At 40.1% G+C, this 16,021-nt stretch overlaps 1 protein-coding gene across 18 annotated transcripts in view; it reads left to right on the top strand.

Annotated features, from left to right (window-relative positions):
- DOCK9 (dedicator of cytokinesis 9) overlaps positions 1-16,021 on the top strand; it is a 382,898-nt gene that overhangs the window by 327,049 nt on the left and 39,828 nt on the right. For 8 of the 18 annotated variants that reach the window (XM_032610708.1, XM_032610703.1, XM_032610714.1 and 5 more), the window contains 4 exons: positions 491-557; positions 1,936-1,983; positions 4,588-4,724; positions 12,389-12,504. In XM_032610708.1, coding sequence (XP_032466599.1) covers positions 491-557; positions 1,936-1,983; positions 4,588-4,724; positions 12,389-12,504 — 368 coding nt within the window. Of the gene's footprint in view, positions 1-490; positions 558-1,935; positions 1,984-4,587; positions 4,725-5,267; positions 5,312-12,388; positions 12,505-16,021 lie in introns of those variants that run through there. The other 10 variants (XM_032610711.1, XM_032610707.1, XM_032610712.1 and 7 more) reach the window with 6 other exon arrangements.

The raw sequence follows: 16,021 nt of genomic DNA, 5'->3' as shown, positions 1-16,021 counted from the left end.
TCCATGGAGAGGACTGTTATGCAGCTTGGAAAAGACTGAGATAGATCCAGGCTTAATTGCTGAATTAAAACTCAAAGGGCAAAACAGTGCCTGTAGGATACATGCTTCCACTGCAGTGTGTGTGCGTGTGTTGGGAAGGGGTTACTTACGTACATGTAAGAATTTTCAACAGATTCTCTACTGGGGAGGGATTCTGTAGTGGGTAATTTTCTAGTCCATTTAAGAGCACATTATGTATAAGTTAAATAGGTACCATGCAGGGCTAGATGATGCATGCTGAAATTAAAGTTCAAATGTAGCTTCTGCATACTGACTAAGCCTGTTGTGCATGTTACCCATTATAATAGATTAGTCACTGTGGTTTATCCTTTGATCAACTATAAAAGGGGGCTGAGGAAAGTTTGGAGGCCTACACTCTGAGGTCTCTTCCCATCTTATAATGTATGAAATAGGCATTATAATTCTAATCAAATAAATGTTTACTTTCCAGATGCTTTGTTTACATATTGGAACAAGGCCTCAGCATCTGAACTTATGGACTTTTTTACAATATTGGAGTGAGTAGCTTCGTCTTTGCTCATTGACTCTTGATTTTTCCTGGCTAGTTAAGAGGTGTGAAGAATACACTGCACCCGCAGTTGAACCAGGAGTGCAGTATATATTCACATCCACACTTACCCTTAAGCTCTTTCTCCCGGACCTAACCCCAACCCCCACTCTCAGGGGCTCATGACCCAGTGGACAGCGACAGCCTTAAATGATTAGATATGTGATTATTGAAGATGAGAGGTTACTACTTGTGCGTACAAGCCATTTTAATAAAATAACACAACATCTGTTGGCTGAATTTGGTGGGTGATACTCAGAAACTGAGACGTAAAAACTGCTACAATTAAAAAATATGTAAAAGTGAAATTTTAAATACAGTCTATATTATTTTATTACTTTAGTTTAAGTTTCTGTTTTCCTTTAAGCTTTTTACTTCCAGAAACACGAATCTACAATCCCTTATCCAAAACTAGTGGGGCCAGATGAGTTTTCAAATCCAGAATTTTTTGGATTTTTGAAAAATTTACATACAGTATATTCTGCAGCACCCCACAGTCAAGCACGTGATTGTTTCTGCAGTAAGAAGTTATTTCTGTATACTATGATTGTCCACGGTAGTAGGTTAAATCATGACCAGGTAGCTTTACCTCTGTTAGTTGGGGTCATGAATTTGCTGCCAAATGTGTTTGCACGAATTCGGGGCAAACCCATGGTGTTCAGAGCTTTGTGCATTTTGGAATTATGGTCTTGGTCCCCAAATTCATGGTCACTTCCTCTGCTGAGTTAAAGGTGGGAGTTGTCACATGTGAGACAAGATTCTAGTAAGTTCAGAAGAACTTACTAGACGTTGTTTTAACTGACTCTTATTAAATATATGATTTTTTAAAAAAACAATCAATGTTGTAAATAAAATACAGTAAAATAAAACAAAAAAATACATAACTTGATGTCTGTAAGGAACCAGTCCATTTACTTGAATCAGAAAAGAAAGCTTCTTACATAGGCTGAATGAGAACGGTATAAGCAACTTGGAACAGTGCATATGGTTTCCACCATGCCTTCTAAGGCAGACGTGGAGTAAATATCCACACCCAAAGTCAACAGTCAGTCCTGTCGGTCCTGGGCCTTTCTTCTGCGTTGCTCAAACCAGCCACCATGGCACTGATAGCAGCGCAATATGCGGCCTCCCTTACGTTGGACCATTTTCTCTGGGTTTAGAGGGACCTTCCAGAGAATTTCTGAAAACCAGAAGTAAGGGGCTAGTGGTAGATGTAAGAGCTTATTGAACATGTTACTGTAAATGGGTTTAAACAAAGCCATGTGTCAAAAATAATTTTATCTCCAATGACTTTATCGCTCCCTAATAATCTTTCACTCTCTCTGCAGAGTCTGCTTGCACCAGTTCCAGTACATGGGGAAGCGATATATCGCCAGGTACTGTGGGAGTTTTAGTTTGAAGTGTTTTGTCATTCTCTGTGTTGCTTGGATCCAGAAGTGTGGGAACTGTCGTCTGTGGGGATTGGCGGTTGTAATTCTCATAAACCGCCATGAAGACAGTGGCAGGTCTTTGGATTGCTGCCATGAAATCTGGGGGCATCTTTCGCCTATGTTCCTACGTTCCTTCTGTCTTGTTCTGTCTTAGGCATACCTCCTGGAAAGATTTTCCTCCGTGGCCTGTTGCTGCACTTCTCCACTTCCTTCCAAATCCTCCCTCGTGCTCTGTTCCTTCTGTCTCCTCTTTCTCTTCTCCCAGTTCCTCTGGCTGTGTCTTCCCTCTCTTTCTTTTTTTCCTTCCTCAATGATCTCTCTTTCCCTTTTTCGCTTTCAAAGGTCCTTTTATTTACCATTCCACCTCCCAACTTACAAAGAGAGTAATTTCTCATCTAACCACTTTCCTCCTTAATGAAAGAATGTTTTCAGTCCATCTCAAATTTGTTTGGACTGCCACAAAAACCATCTCTAAAAGTGAGCCTTTTTTCCTCTTTTTCTGAATAAGCTGTCTGTGCCCTCTGTTGCTATCTGACCAGAACTCTCTGTTGAGTATCATAGACCCTCACTGCCCTGTCCCAGCCATCCTCTCGCTTCCGCGCTGAGTTTGAGGAGAGCTGGACACTCACTGCTGATGGGCAGCCACGCAGCTCCTTCTCTGGAGGCTTTCCTCGGACTGCCTCTTGTCATTAGCGAGTTCTTACTCCTTCCCTGTTGCCATTCAGTGTGTCTGTATTTGTTTTCTTCCGTTGCTGTGTATCCTGTGATAATGTATTCATGGGGTCTTGGTCTAAGCATCCTATTTTTCTATTGTTATTGTTGCTAAAATTTAATTATAAGTAAATATATTTATGTTTTAAGAAAAACTTTAAAATTTAGTTGTCATTGAGGTTTTTCTCTTATCTATAATTCTGCTTTACAACAATGAAATAGGAAATAGATTTTAAATAGACTTTCTATTTAAGTGTCAAGATTTCGCTCTTTATGGTAACATTGTTTTTTTCTTGAGATATTTGAGAAAGTTTCAGAATTCTGTTTATGTCAAATAAAAGTATGTTTTATTTTAAAAAGCAAATTTAGAGAGACTATATTATGCCTTCTTCCTATTAATACTTTCTATTTTTAATTGAAATGTGGTGGCACTTAACGTTCTCTAATCTTAACTCTTATTTTTTATCGTAACAGTAATTTTTGCATTTGAGTTTTTTGGGTACTAAATGCAAATATATACAATGTGTCCTTATACAATAACTTCATTCTTTTTGACTTTGTCCCATGAAGATGGGCAAACAGTATATTTGGAACAGAGAGACACTGTGCTGGGGGAGCTTCACACCCTCTCGTGGTGTCACCCACCTCACAAGATGGCATTTGGAAAATGTTGTGCAAATAGAATAAAAAGCCTCAGAGCTGAACACAGTGAATGTGAAAAGCTGAAGATTTCTGCCCCAACAGACTATTTTGGAATTGGATTTTGTGAAGCAGTTAACTTATTTTTTCTATGTCTCTAAATTTAATTTTTTTAAAGAAAAATCTTCTGACTTCTTAAGCACCCTGTATATATTTGCATGTAAAAGTATGCTTCCTTGGACTGTCTTAAAAATAAATGGGCATAGATAGGAGGGGTGGAGGATGGTGTTACTTCATCATGCACACAGTGGAAAGACGTGCCCTGTTTTATAGAAAATTGCCATGGTCTCTGCTGCACATGGAAGAGATCCTGAGTGATGATTTAAACGTTGTCAGTGTTTGCCCTCCGTGGTGGTCCGGTTCTGTGAACACTGCGCCTTCTCATTGTGTCACTTTGAAATCACCCAGCAGCATGTTGCCCGATGATATTCCATGCATGTCCTGTTCTACTCCACACAATAACACAGTGAGGGAGACGGTTGGCTACGGGACGGGGGACAGGTGTCATTCCAGCGCTGGTCTCATTTTTCATCTGCTCTGGTGATGGTACACAGTAGGAAGTTAGCTGTTTGATTGCTAATCCAGATCACTTTTCTATTTTCTTCACTTGACTGCTGACAAGTCTAACAAAGGTTGTGGCTCTTCTCCTCCTTTCCTGGGTAAGAATAAAGGTGTTAAACCGCCTCATATAATCCTTCCCATTGCATGTTTGTTCTCTGTTTCTTCCAATGTATTATTTTAACTAAAAATTCTTTTTTTGCTGTTTAATAACATATATAATCCAGAAAGATTCGTGGTGTTTTGGCTGTTGTCCAAATGCTGGTCATTAGCACCACGTTGGACTGATGCTCACCTTTTTAAAGAGTAGCATCTCTAAATGACTTTCCAAACTGAAAAGGTCTCTGCTTTGGCCTGGTTTTTGCTCCTTCGTCTTCAGATGCTTTGCTGTGAACTCTGCCAAGTGCTGCTGCCTGCGTGTGTCTTTGGCTCACGTGGCCCCAAACAGGCTCCTCTGTGCTTAGTCCGTGCGTGGCCAGTCTCCTTCGTGCTGTGTCCTGGCCTCACTAACTACTGCTCCCCATCTCGCTGCAGTGTAACAAATCTAACTTTTGCTTCTATCCCATTTCACTCATGTTGCAGGAACCAGGAGGGGTTGGGACCCATAGTTCATGATCGAAAATCTCAGACATTGCCTGTTTCCCGTAACAGAACAGGAATGATGCATGCCAGATTGCAGCAGCTGGGCAGCCTGGATAACTCTCTCACTTTTAACCACAGTAAGTCCCATGACACACCATCGTAACAGCCAGCCATCCCATGTGACAGTTCAGAGGGGAGAGCCCCTGGCCACACCACACCACATCACCAAATCGACTTTTCTTCCAGCTCAGAGCAGTAGGATGAAGAGCTCATGGCGCAGTTCCCTTCCTCGGAGGAGAATGACATAATGTGGGACGTGGTCAACTACAGCACCAGACCTGAAAGCCTAGACCCTTTGCCCCACGCCATCTGCTTGGTGTTTTTAAAACAAAATCTGGCCTGATAGCCAGACATTCTCTGATAATTTAATTTAGTATTTTGATTTGTTGCCAGTGGCCAACTTATCATCAGTTTTCCCCGTGTGACTCCCAAGAACATCTGGGGCAAGTGCCTTTCACCCTCCTGACCCCATGCGTGTAATTGATCAAGCGTCCACATTCTGACATTCTAGCCCTGAATGTATGTTAATCGTTAAACTGCTGTGAAACTGTAAAGCCCGTGAATCAATGTGTGAGGGTGTGGAAAAGCCAATAACAAAGTGACTTTTTCTGTGTTTTCAGTGTGAGAAAGATATCAAGTGTGCTTGGAATTTCTGTAGACAATGGTAAGATTTAATCAGGTTGAAGTCTGCTTATGAGGCCGCTTCACTTGCAAACCGAGACTTCTTGTTCATCTCGCCTTCCTAACTTTGGGGCTTCCTAACTTCACAGTAGAGACTTTGCCAAAACATGGGAGCATATCTTTAATTTAATTTTATCAATTGACAGAGGGGACGTAGCATCATGTGCTGTTTCTAGAAATCTAAGTGTTTAGTCTTCTTAAGGGTTTCTTGAAGCAGAAAACCTAAAAGATATCAACCATGTAGCACTTTATAAACTAATGTCATCATTTCTGTCAGTGATGTGTTCTCTAAATTGTCCCATCTTTGCTCCAAGCATGACATATCTAGTTATTGTTCTATCTAGACAATTATTTGTACTCATTGCAAGCAATGTCTTTAATTCATGGTTAGTAATATCTTCTCATCATTTCTAATCATAAGAATTCATTCCATTCACTGTGATTTCCATACCTCTTTCTTAGTACAGGCTAAGAGTATAGACAATATATTCCTGACACCTTAAATTGAGAATAGTTCAAAGTAAAAATGCTGAGGAATCAAAATATGGCACCTTCCCACTCTTCCACCTCCAAGAAAGTTAAATGTAGTGGGTACAGTCTTTCTTTATAAAATTCAAGGCTTAATTTAAATCAATATTATGTCAGTCTGCCACACACTGAATTGGTAGGCTTCAAATGCTAGTTCTGGGTTCTATACTTAGCTGTGGAATGTGCGTTAGTGACACGTCTAAGGCTACAGAACTTGATTTTTCAACATCTTGTCTGTTAGGGCTATTTTAGCTCTGCAGACAAAGGGTTTAAACAGACAAAACAAGGAGTTTCATTATTTTTAGTTTTCATTTCCTATTTAGCAAAGAGAAATCAAATTCCCACTTTTTGCAAGACTTGCTACATTGCCTTTGCCCAGATAATGTATAATACAGGGACTGTCAGTACCTCACTATCAGTTGAAATAAATGCTGAAACTTTAAAGCACTGTAAAAAAAAAATCATAAGCAGACCAAGGCCCCGCCTCCAAAGATAATCATGTAGGAAACATAGAAAACAAACAAAAATAAACTGAATGATCAACACACGAATAAATAACCTTAATCCACCAAGATATGCAGCAACCCCTCCCTCTGCAAATGGATTTCACGGTGGTGGTTTGAATTGGAGGAGAGAGACAGCTGGCTGTGTTCTACTGCCAAAAACCCTATTGTTAACATGGTTGATTTCCATTCTCTCTTCCTGCTACCCACAGAGAACCTTGTCCTTCCTGCCCCTCTCCTCTTTCAACCCGAAGTTTTTCTTCAGTTTTCAGTGACACCATTCTCGATCAAAGTTTCTCCTTTTGCCTTCCCAGTCAAGACTGTGTAGCTGATTATTTTAGTCTTTTAATGTGTGCCCACAATTCCTGCTCTCCTTGAATAGCTTCTGATGTCCCATAGTTCTTGCATCTCCACCCTGAACTCAGTCTTCACTTACATCTCTAATTGTGATTCTGTATTTGGGAGGCTTCAGCCTCTACCACCATTAGCTTTTTGAGTTCCAAATCATCAACTCGGCCAAAAGCCATAGAGAAGGGAGTGTATACTGTATGTATACATGTGTATGTGTGTGAACTCATACATACATGAGTTTTTACATCTTCACCTAGATATTGTATGGGAAATTTGTAGCCACGTATGTCTCTTTAAGAAAATTCCTATTTAACGAATACAGTACCTTCTATTGGGCCAACCAGTATGACAGAGATCCAATATGTGAGAGACTTGCTGGGATGCCAGAGTCTAAAATGAATTTATTTTGGAAAAGAATGAAAATAGGAAGAGTCCCCTATACACCTGCATTTTTCATTTCCTTTCTCTGAGTAGGAAAGGCTTTGTCAGACCTTAGCGTGACCAGCAGGGGGCAGCAGAGGACTGCGAGGAACTTGAGCCGATGCAGGCCAAGCCGGGCTGTCTCCATCGCCTATTAACAGTAGGACACGGGAAAAGACACCACACGCAGCACACATGTAACGCTAGCGGGCACTTACCCTTACTCTTGGATTTTTATAGGAAATAATGAAAATTTCACTGTGGCCAGTGGTCTTACCTATTTTAAAAACGCTCAAAGGGTAGGAGTTTGTTGTTTGGGTCATTGCCCAGGCTTATAAAAAGTAAATGTTTACAACATTAAGGCATTGACCTGTTTAAGGCAACATGTACTCATTGTGTATCAGTAGAAAAGACTTGTGCCAAAGGACAAATTGAGAGTGATAGGTGCTCGGAGTATACTTTGTATATTTTATATAAACTGAGTGATGAGGGGAAAACTAAGTGAAACGTGTTTGCAAATAAGTGATTCATTTGCAAAAATATATCAAATAACAGTTTGTATTTACTTTAATGTTATGTATTGTTCTAGGAATATGTTAAATTCACTTGCATGATAATCCATATTTCCCATTGGTGTGATGGGAGAGAAGCCAGCCGAGAGGTAGAAACCCTTGAAGAAAACCTGTATTTCATATAATTCAGTATAGGAGACAATTTAAGATCACTGGATTAAGTTGCAGAGAATTAGATCTCAGGTGAATATGGGGAAGCATTTTCTAACTGGACTACCTATTGGCTAGTATAGGTACTGGCAGCTGGAGATGTGAAAACAGAGACTTGATGAGGACCCATTGGGGATACTGTCCAGGTCATTTAAGCCTCATATGAGGAGTTAGACGAGATGGCTTGTTCAGACCCCATCTAATTCTGATATTCTTTGATATCTATGAATCTCAAGTAAGAAACTGAATATAGATGATAATTAAATTCCTTTATTTTAGACAATATTGAATCAATATAAAAATGCAGGGGAGACATATAGTCTCTGAAGTAAAATCAATATTTCTCAAAAGTTCTTAAGCATGGGTGATATATCTTTTAAAATAGGTGAAATGGGCTTGGATGCTTTAAATGTCTGTACTCAAGATAGTAAATAAAATGTCTATAAAGCCACATTTCCTTGATCTGGAGATAGATTTTTGCCCCTTTGCCAGCATTTCTGAAATCAGGATATATTTTACAGATTTAGCAGGTCTTATCTTACAGATACATCCTGAATATTACCTCTGACATGGTAGCCTGTCATTGATTGGTGCTTCTTGCAATTGATAGGGTTTCAGAGTTGAGAAAACCTGACACAATGCCCATTTAAAGTCGGTCATTTTTTATATTTTTAGTATCCTTAAAGAGGACTTTAAATTAAAAGTTATTATATGCTTAAACCAAGTGTTGTCACAGTTTGGGGTCTGTATCCCATACCATTTTCAGATACAGCTAAGTATCTGATTGTCTAAGTGACAATCACTTATGCAAGGTAATCTGAGACTAGAAAGCAGGTAGTATAACCGTTTCCTCGAGTATAAACTCTGAGATTATAGACTAGTTTCGCAAATCATTTTGAACCTATTTGTTTCTTTGGTGGTTAATCAGAGGGCAGACAGCAAATCACATGATGTTTTGCCTTGGAATGTCATTCCTTATTCTGTTCTCCACTTCTTGCCCATCTGTGGGGAAAAACTTTTTAGCAATAAAAATGAGATGGAGATCAATAATAGATTGTGTAGTGGTGGATCCATCTGATACTTTGCATAAATATGTGCAGTTAGTAAAAGCTGTAGACCATGAGTTAATATATCTAGGAGGCTAGGTCTTCTACATTTGGGGATTTCTTTTAGCAAGAAGATTCCTAGCTGTTCAATATTTATATTTTTTTCATAAAATGTATTATTTTTCTGGATTCATATTATGGGCCAGAGAAAAAAATTAAAAATAAAAACAAGAATTCTGGTTTCATAAAGAGTGAAGGCAGCTTTCAAGAAGGAAGTGCCTCCCGTGAGAACATGTATCTGACTTATTCTTCTAGCCCAAATGTCCTCTGACTTTCGGAAAAGGCAAGTGGCAGTGGATCAGGCTTCTGCCTTTCTGACCACATCACCTCTGATGTGGCACTGGGGAGGGAGGGGTAGTTTACAGATGTCCTCAGCATTACTAAACTGAGCTTTTCAGGAAACAGGACTTCATAAAACGGAGTAAAGTTAGGTAAGTCTAACCATAGCAGATGACATTAGAGGGAAAAAAATCTCATCCTCATCCTTTGAGTATTTGAAAGATTTGGGGATTTGAGAATAAATCACTTATCTGAGTATCAGCAGAATGAAAATTGTGTACATGTGAGCAGTGGATCCTAAGGTCTCTAAAGCACCCCTTGAGGTGCCTGCTGGAGATGGCACATCAGGGAAGTCCTTCCCTCCCTGAACTGCCTCAGTGACCACGTCAGTGCCTGTGCCCCAAGGCACTACTACCCCCTAGTGGAAGTCAGTAGGGTTAACAGTAGTTCTTACTGGCCCTGGTCAGAATCTGCTTAGTCAGCTTTAAAAAGTTGCTGACCGATGCTCTGAGAAATTACTGTGTCTCTTAAGACCCCTTCTTGGGTTTGCCAGCTCAGTTTCATTTTCCTGTGTTAGCCAGTAACAAGGTGACCATTGATTAGAGTCTTCCCTCATGCACAGCTTTGTTCCAGGTCTTGAGACAGACTGTCCCCACGGGGGTATCTTTTGTCAGATTGTCCAGTCAGTCCCTGTCACTCACACAACATCCCATGCTGCCACTTATTTTTAGGGATGTTTAAGTAACTCTGGTTCAGGAACCTGCTGATTTTTGAGACAAAACGGTTTAAGGAAAAGCAAATTATAACCAATTGTGGCTAAAAGGACTGTTTCTTTTATTCTTATATGATTTGGATACAGGCAGACAGATTTCTGTATGAATTGACTCTTATTCTAAAGGAGATTAGATAGTGTAATGTAGCTTAGAGAAATTTTGTCATTAATTAGCATGGCCCATTGATTATATATGTTTAAAAAATAGCACATTGACAAATTGCAATTCTTGAATTGTTCTAGACATTCAGCCAGGTATAAGTAAACTCTGTTGGAGTTCTTCAGTGTGTAGACCATCTCATCTCTAATAATCACACTTGGATACACTTATCCAATAGGTTATCTAGAAAGAGAAAAGGATAGTTCTGTGCAGACAATACAGTTAATCACCAAAGCAGGTGCCTTGTTACAGTTTAACCCAGATTATAAAACTTCATTTGGGATAAATGGCAGCCCTCAGTATAGGGTCCTTTTGACCTGTGTGATAATTTTGGTTGGTCTGATAAAAGGTGGTGGTTTTTTTGTTTTTTTTTTTTTTGTTTTTTTGTTTTTTTTTGGTCCTCTCTTGCCCTGGTTTGTGATCATTGTAACAATCATCATTAGTTTGTTTTCCTCTTTTGTTGGCTATCTCACCAAACAAACCTTACCAAATGAGGAAATACCTTGGCTTACCAAGGCAGTTCAGTGACTATTAGTACCAAAAAATGTCTGTCTTCCTTTCTGCTAGATTTCTTACCAAAAAAACCTAAAAGCAAACCAGGAATATAAAGAAACAGAACTAGCACGGTGCCAAATGTGTTCCATAGCCTTACTAGGGACACGACTCTGTCACACTGTGAAAATAATGCAGGCCACTCAAAACCACCATTATAAGAGCAAAGCAAAGTTGGATGAAAGCACATAATAGTTTTGGTTTTCTTTAATCATACTTTAAAAAGCAACTCGGTAGCTTTAGAAAAGCTTTTTGTAGTCTTTCAAAAATCATTCTCTATCTCTGACATTTATTAAAGTCAGAATAACATCATGCTAATTACTTTATCTTAATAATAGAGATTATGGTACAGTGACCTGAATAAGGAATTGGGAGTGTAGTTTCTGGTTTTATCCCATTACTGGCCTCAAGAAAATTCTCTAGGCTTTCTGTACTTCATTTTCCTGATCTATGTACAAAATGTCCTCCTCTGTGGAGTATTAAGAAAATTACCTACATAGTAAGTGTTGATTTGTTTTGCTCCTTGGAGAAAGACATTACCTGACGTTTTATTATATTGCCATCTTTCTTTGTAATCTAGATCAATACTGAAACACCTTTGCATCCCTTATATATATTTCTGCTAATGCATACCATTTCATAATTTAATCTCAAATTGTATGTCAAACTACATTTATATCAATACTAAATTGATTTTACAGCCACATACAGAAGATATCAGTTTGTATTTAAATTATGATTCTCAAGTTCTCTCCTTTTCTTAAACATTTCTTTCAGTCATAGTGGCTTTTGTGCTTTTTTATTAAAGCAAGTAGAATACTGTTAGCAGTGCAGTCAACTCTTGGTTATCATTCATGATTCCAACTGATAAAACAGATCCTTACTTTATTGACTTGAGACTTACATAGCATTCACTGTGTGCCAGGCACTATTCCAAGAGCTTCACAGCAATTAATGAATTTAATGCTCACCACAACCCTTTGAGGTAGATACTGTTATTATCCCCATTCTACAGATGAGGAAACTGAGGTATAAAGAGGTCAAGTAACTTGCCCAGGGTCACACAGCTAGTAAGGGGACGAGCTTGATTCACTGACCAGCAGTCTGCCCCTCAGCTCATTTTCTTTCCCTGTGCTGTGCTGCAGCCTCTGTCTGTGTGGGGAGCTTCAGAGATCTCAGCCTCCTTCACTACCACACCATCTTAACAGCTCAGTCAAGTGGCGCAATTGAGTGACTCTGGTCCATGTACCAGTCCTAGCTCCCCTGTTTACCAACTGTGTGACTTAAGACAAGTTGTTTAGCCTTTCTGGGCCTCCATTTCCTTATCTGCAAAAAGGGTTTAATAATGTACATACTTCATAGGGCTATTGAGGGATTAAATAAGGTGATACATGTAAAGTTCATAGAATTATGGCTGGCACATAGCAAGTGCACAATAAATGTTTGCTGCTATTACTTCCCTCCCAGAGCTGAAAAAGTCATAATTGAATGGAAACATTTTTAACACCTCCTTTTACCCACCCCGCCACCAAAAACAAAAGACAAACAGGGAGATATGGCCCTGAAGGAAGCCTTCTGGAAATAATCAAAAGTTGACTGTGACTATACCATTCCCTAGCCTTTCTTCTTCAGCCACCGGCAGTAACCTTGTATTATGATTCATGCAGGCTATGGCCACTCGGACGCAGATGTTCTCCACCAGTCGTTACTTGAAGCCAATATTGCTACTGAGGTGTGCCTGACAGCTCTGGACACCCTCTCTCTATTTACACTGGCATTTAAGGTTTGTATTGAACAGCTGTTCATGGTCAGAGCCTCACCTTTTAAATTCATTCTGTTTATTTAACTGAATCAGCAAGAACTTCTTATGTTGTATTTTTACTGCAGCAACTGTTTTTGCCCCTGTAAGGAAACCATTAATCCTTAAATTCCCTTAATGAAACCGTTCCACTGTTAATGACTTGAATTCCCTGAAATATAATACAGCTTAACTGGTCAGGGTTTGCCACCTGCTTGCAAAAGGTGGACACAGTCCCAGGAGGCGGTTAACGCTTGGCCAGATGAAAGCGTTTACCGGGGAAGGTGGCTTTGCTGAGCCCTCGAGAATGATAAATACAGGAACCTAATTGGGTATTTCTGCCTCTACTATCTTTAAACATATCCACATGTGGTAGCAATTAAAATTAGATGTTTATACTTAGAGGAGCAATACCTAAAAACATTCACCTTTTCAATTTTTTTTGGATCTGTTACTAAATTAAATGATAGAAACATTTCAAGTATAGAGAATAAAAAGTGATCTTGGTCTTATTTTTAGGTTTTAGCAAGTAACATTTACGTAGGTAAAGATGGTCTCTTCAGCCACCTTCTTGTTTTTAGGAACCTAACCCTTCCCATTCTCACTCAATAACTACTTCCGTTTCCAGAGAAGCTGAATTAGTGTTAATATGCTCTGAATATGAAATCAGTATGTTTACTTGCAAGGGTATTTGGGAAACATACCCAAAGTCAATCTGTGCTTTACTCATCTCCTCTTCTCATGAAGCACATTTCTTTATTAGAGTAAAAATAGTTACCTGATATCATGTTGCTTTATTATAATTTACCTTTGTTCGTAGCAGCCATGCTACTCACATCCCCAGGAAATGTCATAACTAGGAACCCAGTCGAGAGCTGAGGGCATACAGACCCTTAGGATGAGTATGGGGACAGCAGTGTCGTCTTACGTGGAGCCTTACTCTAGTGGCCTTCAGTCATGGTCCCCAGGCTGGCAGCAGATGCAGGCCCTGAAGCTTGTTACAAATGCAGGTTCTCGGGCCCTGGCTGACTGAATCAAACTCTGGGAGTGATATGTGCACAGACAGTATGGCCTGAGAACTACTGCTCTACTAGAACCATGTTTTGAACCTCTTTCTGTTTTCTTTTGGAGATTTTTAAGTAAATAGGCAGTGAAATTTGTAATGTGAGCATTTGCCCTGGACTATATCAGTGCTAGCTGTGCACCCGTAAGTTCAAACCAGTAGTTGGGACACTTGCTTCCACTCTCTCCCTGGGCCTCAGCCTGTAAATGAGCAGGAAACCCCGGGGCTGCACAGCAGGTGTGGTCTGGCAGCACTGTGAGAATAGTGGCAGTTTCCTTACTGCACAGCCTGCAGTTCATACTCAGCTCCTTTAAATTGCTTGCTTCATATTAAAGAAGAGTATTTGTCAAGATTCCCGGATCCCCAGTGTCTGGCCACCAAATAGGTTCTGACTCAAGAGAGAGACAGCATCTGATGGTCTCTGACCGAAGGCTGATTTTAAATTTGTTGGGTGAATGTCTTTGGGAAAATCACTTCATGTCTCCAGACCTAAGATTTCTCATTTGTAAGATTGAAAAAATAGGATCTGCCTCCCAGGGCTGTTGTAGCTTAAAGTGAGGTGACCCTTCGAACGGACGAGCACCCTGCTGCTACGGACCAGGCTCCAGGACACTTGGGAGCAGCCGTGTGTACAGAAACACCATGGGCTGCAGACCCCAGCTCCGCCATTAGCCAGATGTTAAGCTTTGGGTGGGTCTGCTTGACATCTCTAAGCCCTGATTTCCTTACTTAGAACGTGGCAATTATTGCTGCTGTATAATGAATTGATATGAAGTATCCAAAAACATGTATCCTGTGTCTGGCACACAGTGGGAGCTCAAATGTTGACTCTAGTTTAGCAATAAGCGCTTTCCCTAGGCTCACGCCTTCCTGATCCTATGGTAAAGGGTCTGATTCCTGAGACGCACAGGGAAGATTGTGTTTTAGAGCTGAGGTGATCTCTATCAGAGTCTATATGCCTGTGTGCAGAAATCTTTGATGTTTAAAGCTCAGCGCATACACACACACACACACACACACACACCCATTAAAAAATGGGAAGATGGGCAAATGTTACGGTATTAAAGGATGTCATGCCAAGCTGTAGGCTTACCTGGCCTAGGTTCACAGGTCCAAGAGGCCCACTGGCACAGCAGCACTGGGATCTTCCTTTGCAAGTATTTACTCAGCTGAGGCATCAATTGGAGCATATCGGGAAAAGTAAATTATTACATTGAGTTGGCTGACATAATTGTTTGCAGAAAAATCTTCTTCCACAAATGTTGCCTCATCGTTAGTGAGCCTCTTAATTGACCACATCTAATAAGTTGCCAAAGGCAATCAAGAAATCATGTTCTTAATGAGAGGAAATGTTTGAAAAGATTTAAGCCCTGAACCCCAATTTATTGTTATATTAGCTTGCTGCCGTTTATTGAGTGCCTTCTGTGTCTTCAGCGTCAGTCCTCACAACAGCCTGGCCCAGTAGATCTTCTTATCCCCCATTTTACAGATAAGGAGATTGAGGCTGAGATAGGTCGGGAAATTAACCCAAGATCACTGTGTGTATGTGTGTGTGTGTGTGTGTGTGTGTGTGTGTGTGTGTGTGTAGGGGGAAGGAGCTAAGCTGGGTGAATATCAAGGTAGCTGAATGATCTCTCACACAGAAAAAAGAAAATTACCAAGCGCTTACCAGATGCTGGTACTGTGTGGGCACTTTCACAGATATTGTTTAATACACGAAAGGTGTGTTATGTAAACCAAGGTGATTACATGCAGAAAAACATGGTTCTTCTCTGGCTATTTTAAAATGTCTATTAATACAGTCCTAAACCAAATCTGGCCTTTAAATAGTTGATGATATTTTTAATGTACTTACAAATTTAATCTGAAAATGTATTTTAAGTAATTCTCTGTAGTGCCTTCTCTTGATGTGAGGTGCATGGTGAGGACCAGCCAGTACATGATGAGAAGGATCGCTGTGAATGACCAGGGTGGGGAGCACGTGGACGATGGGGGTCAGCTAGGGAGCCTGGGGTCCAGTTTACACAACCGTGAGCCTGGGGTTTAGGTCATCCTGGTGATTGGTGAGCCTCTGCGACAGAGAGAGTGCTACTCTAAGCTAGATTTTTAAAGTTATTCTATAAATCAGTGTCTAAATAAAAATCAAGCCATATCCCTAGGAAGGATGTCGCTGTCTTAAATAACATGGTTCCAGATATGTCATTTTGGCACATGAGGTTTAAGTTCGTTTTTCTCCTGTTCCTGGCTCTTTAGAAATTACTGATAATGTGTGTTCATTCTCTGAAAGCCCCATTTCCCTTAGGAGGCTGGTAACGACAGTCAAACTTGAATCCACATCAGCCAATTCCTGAGAATTATTTATAACCTATTGCTAGAAAATAGCACCTTATTGCTAGAAATAAGTCATGCCTTTCCCATTATTCTAACGTCTCATTTAAT

Source organism: Phocoena sinus, chromosome 18 (genome assembly GCF_008692025.1).
Source record: "Phocoena sinus isolate mPhoSin1 chromosome 18, mPhoSin1.pri, whole genome shotgun sequence".
NCBI classification, from domain to species: domain Eukaryota; kingdom Metazoa; phylum Chordata; class Mammalia; order Artiodactyla; family Phocoenidae; genus Phocoena; species Phocoena sinus.
Note: the sequence above shows the minus strand (reverse complement) of the source record. Positions and strands in the feature narration are given on the sequence as shown.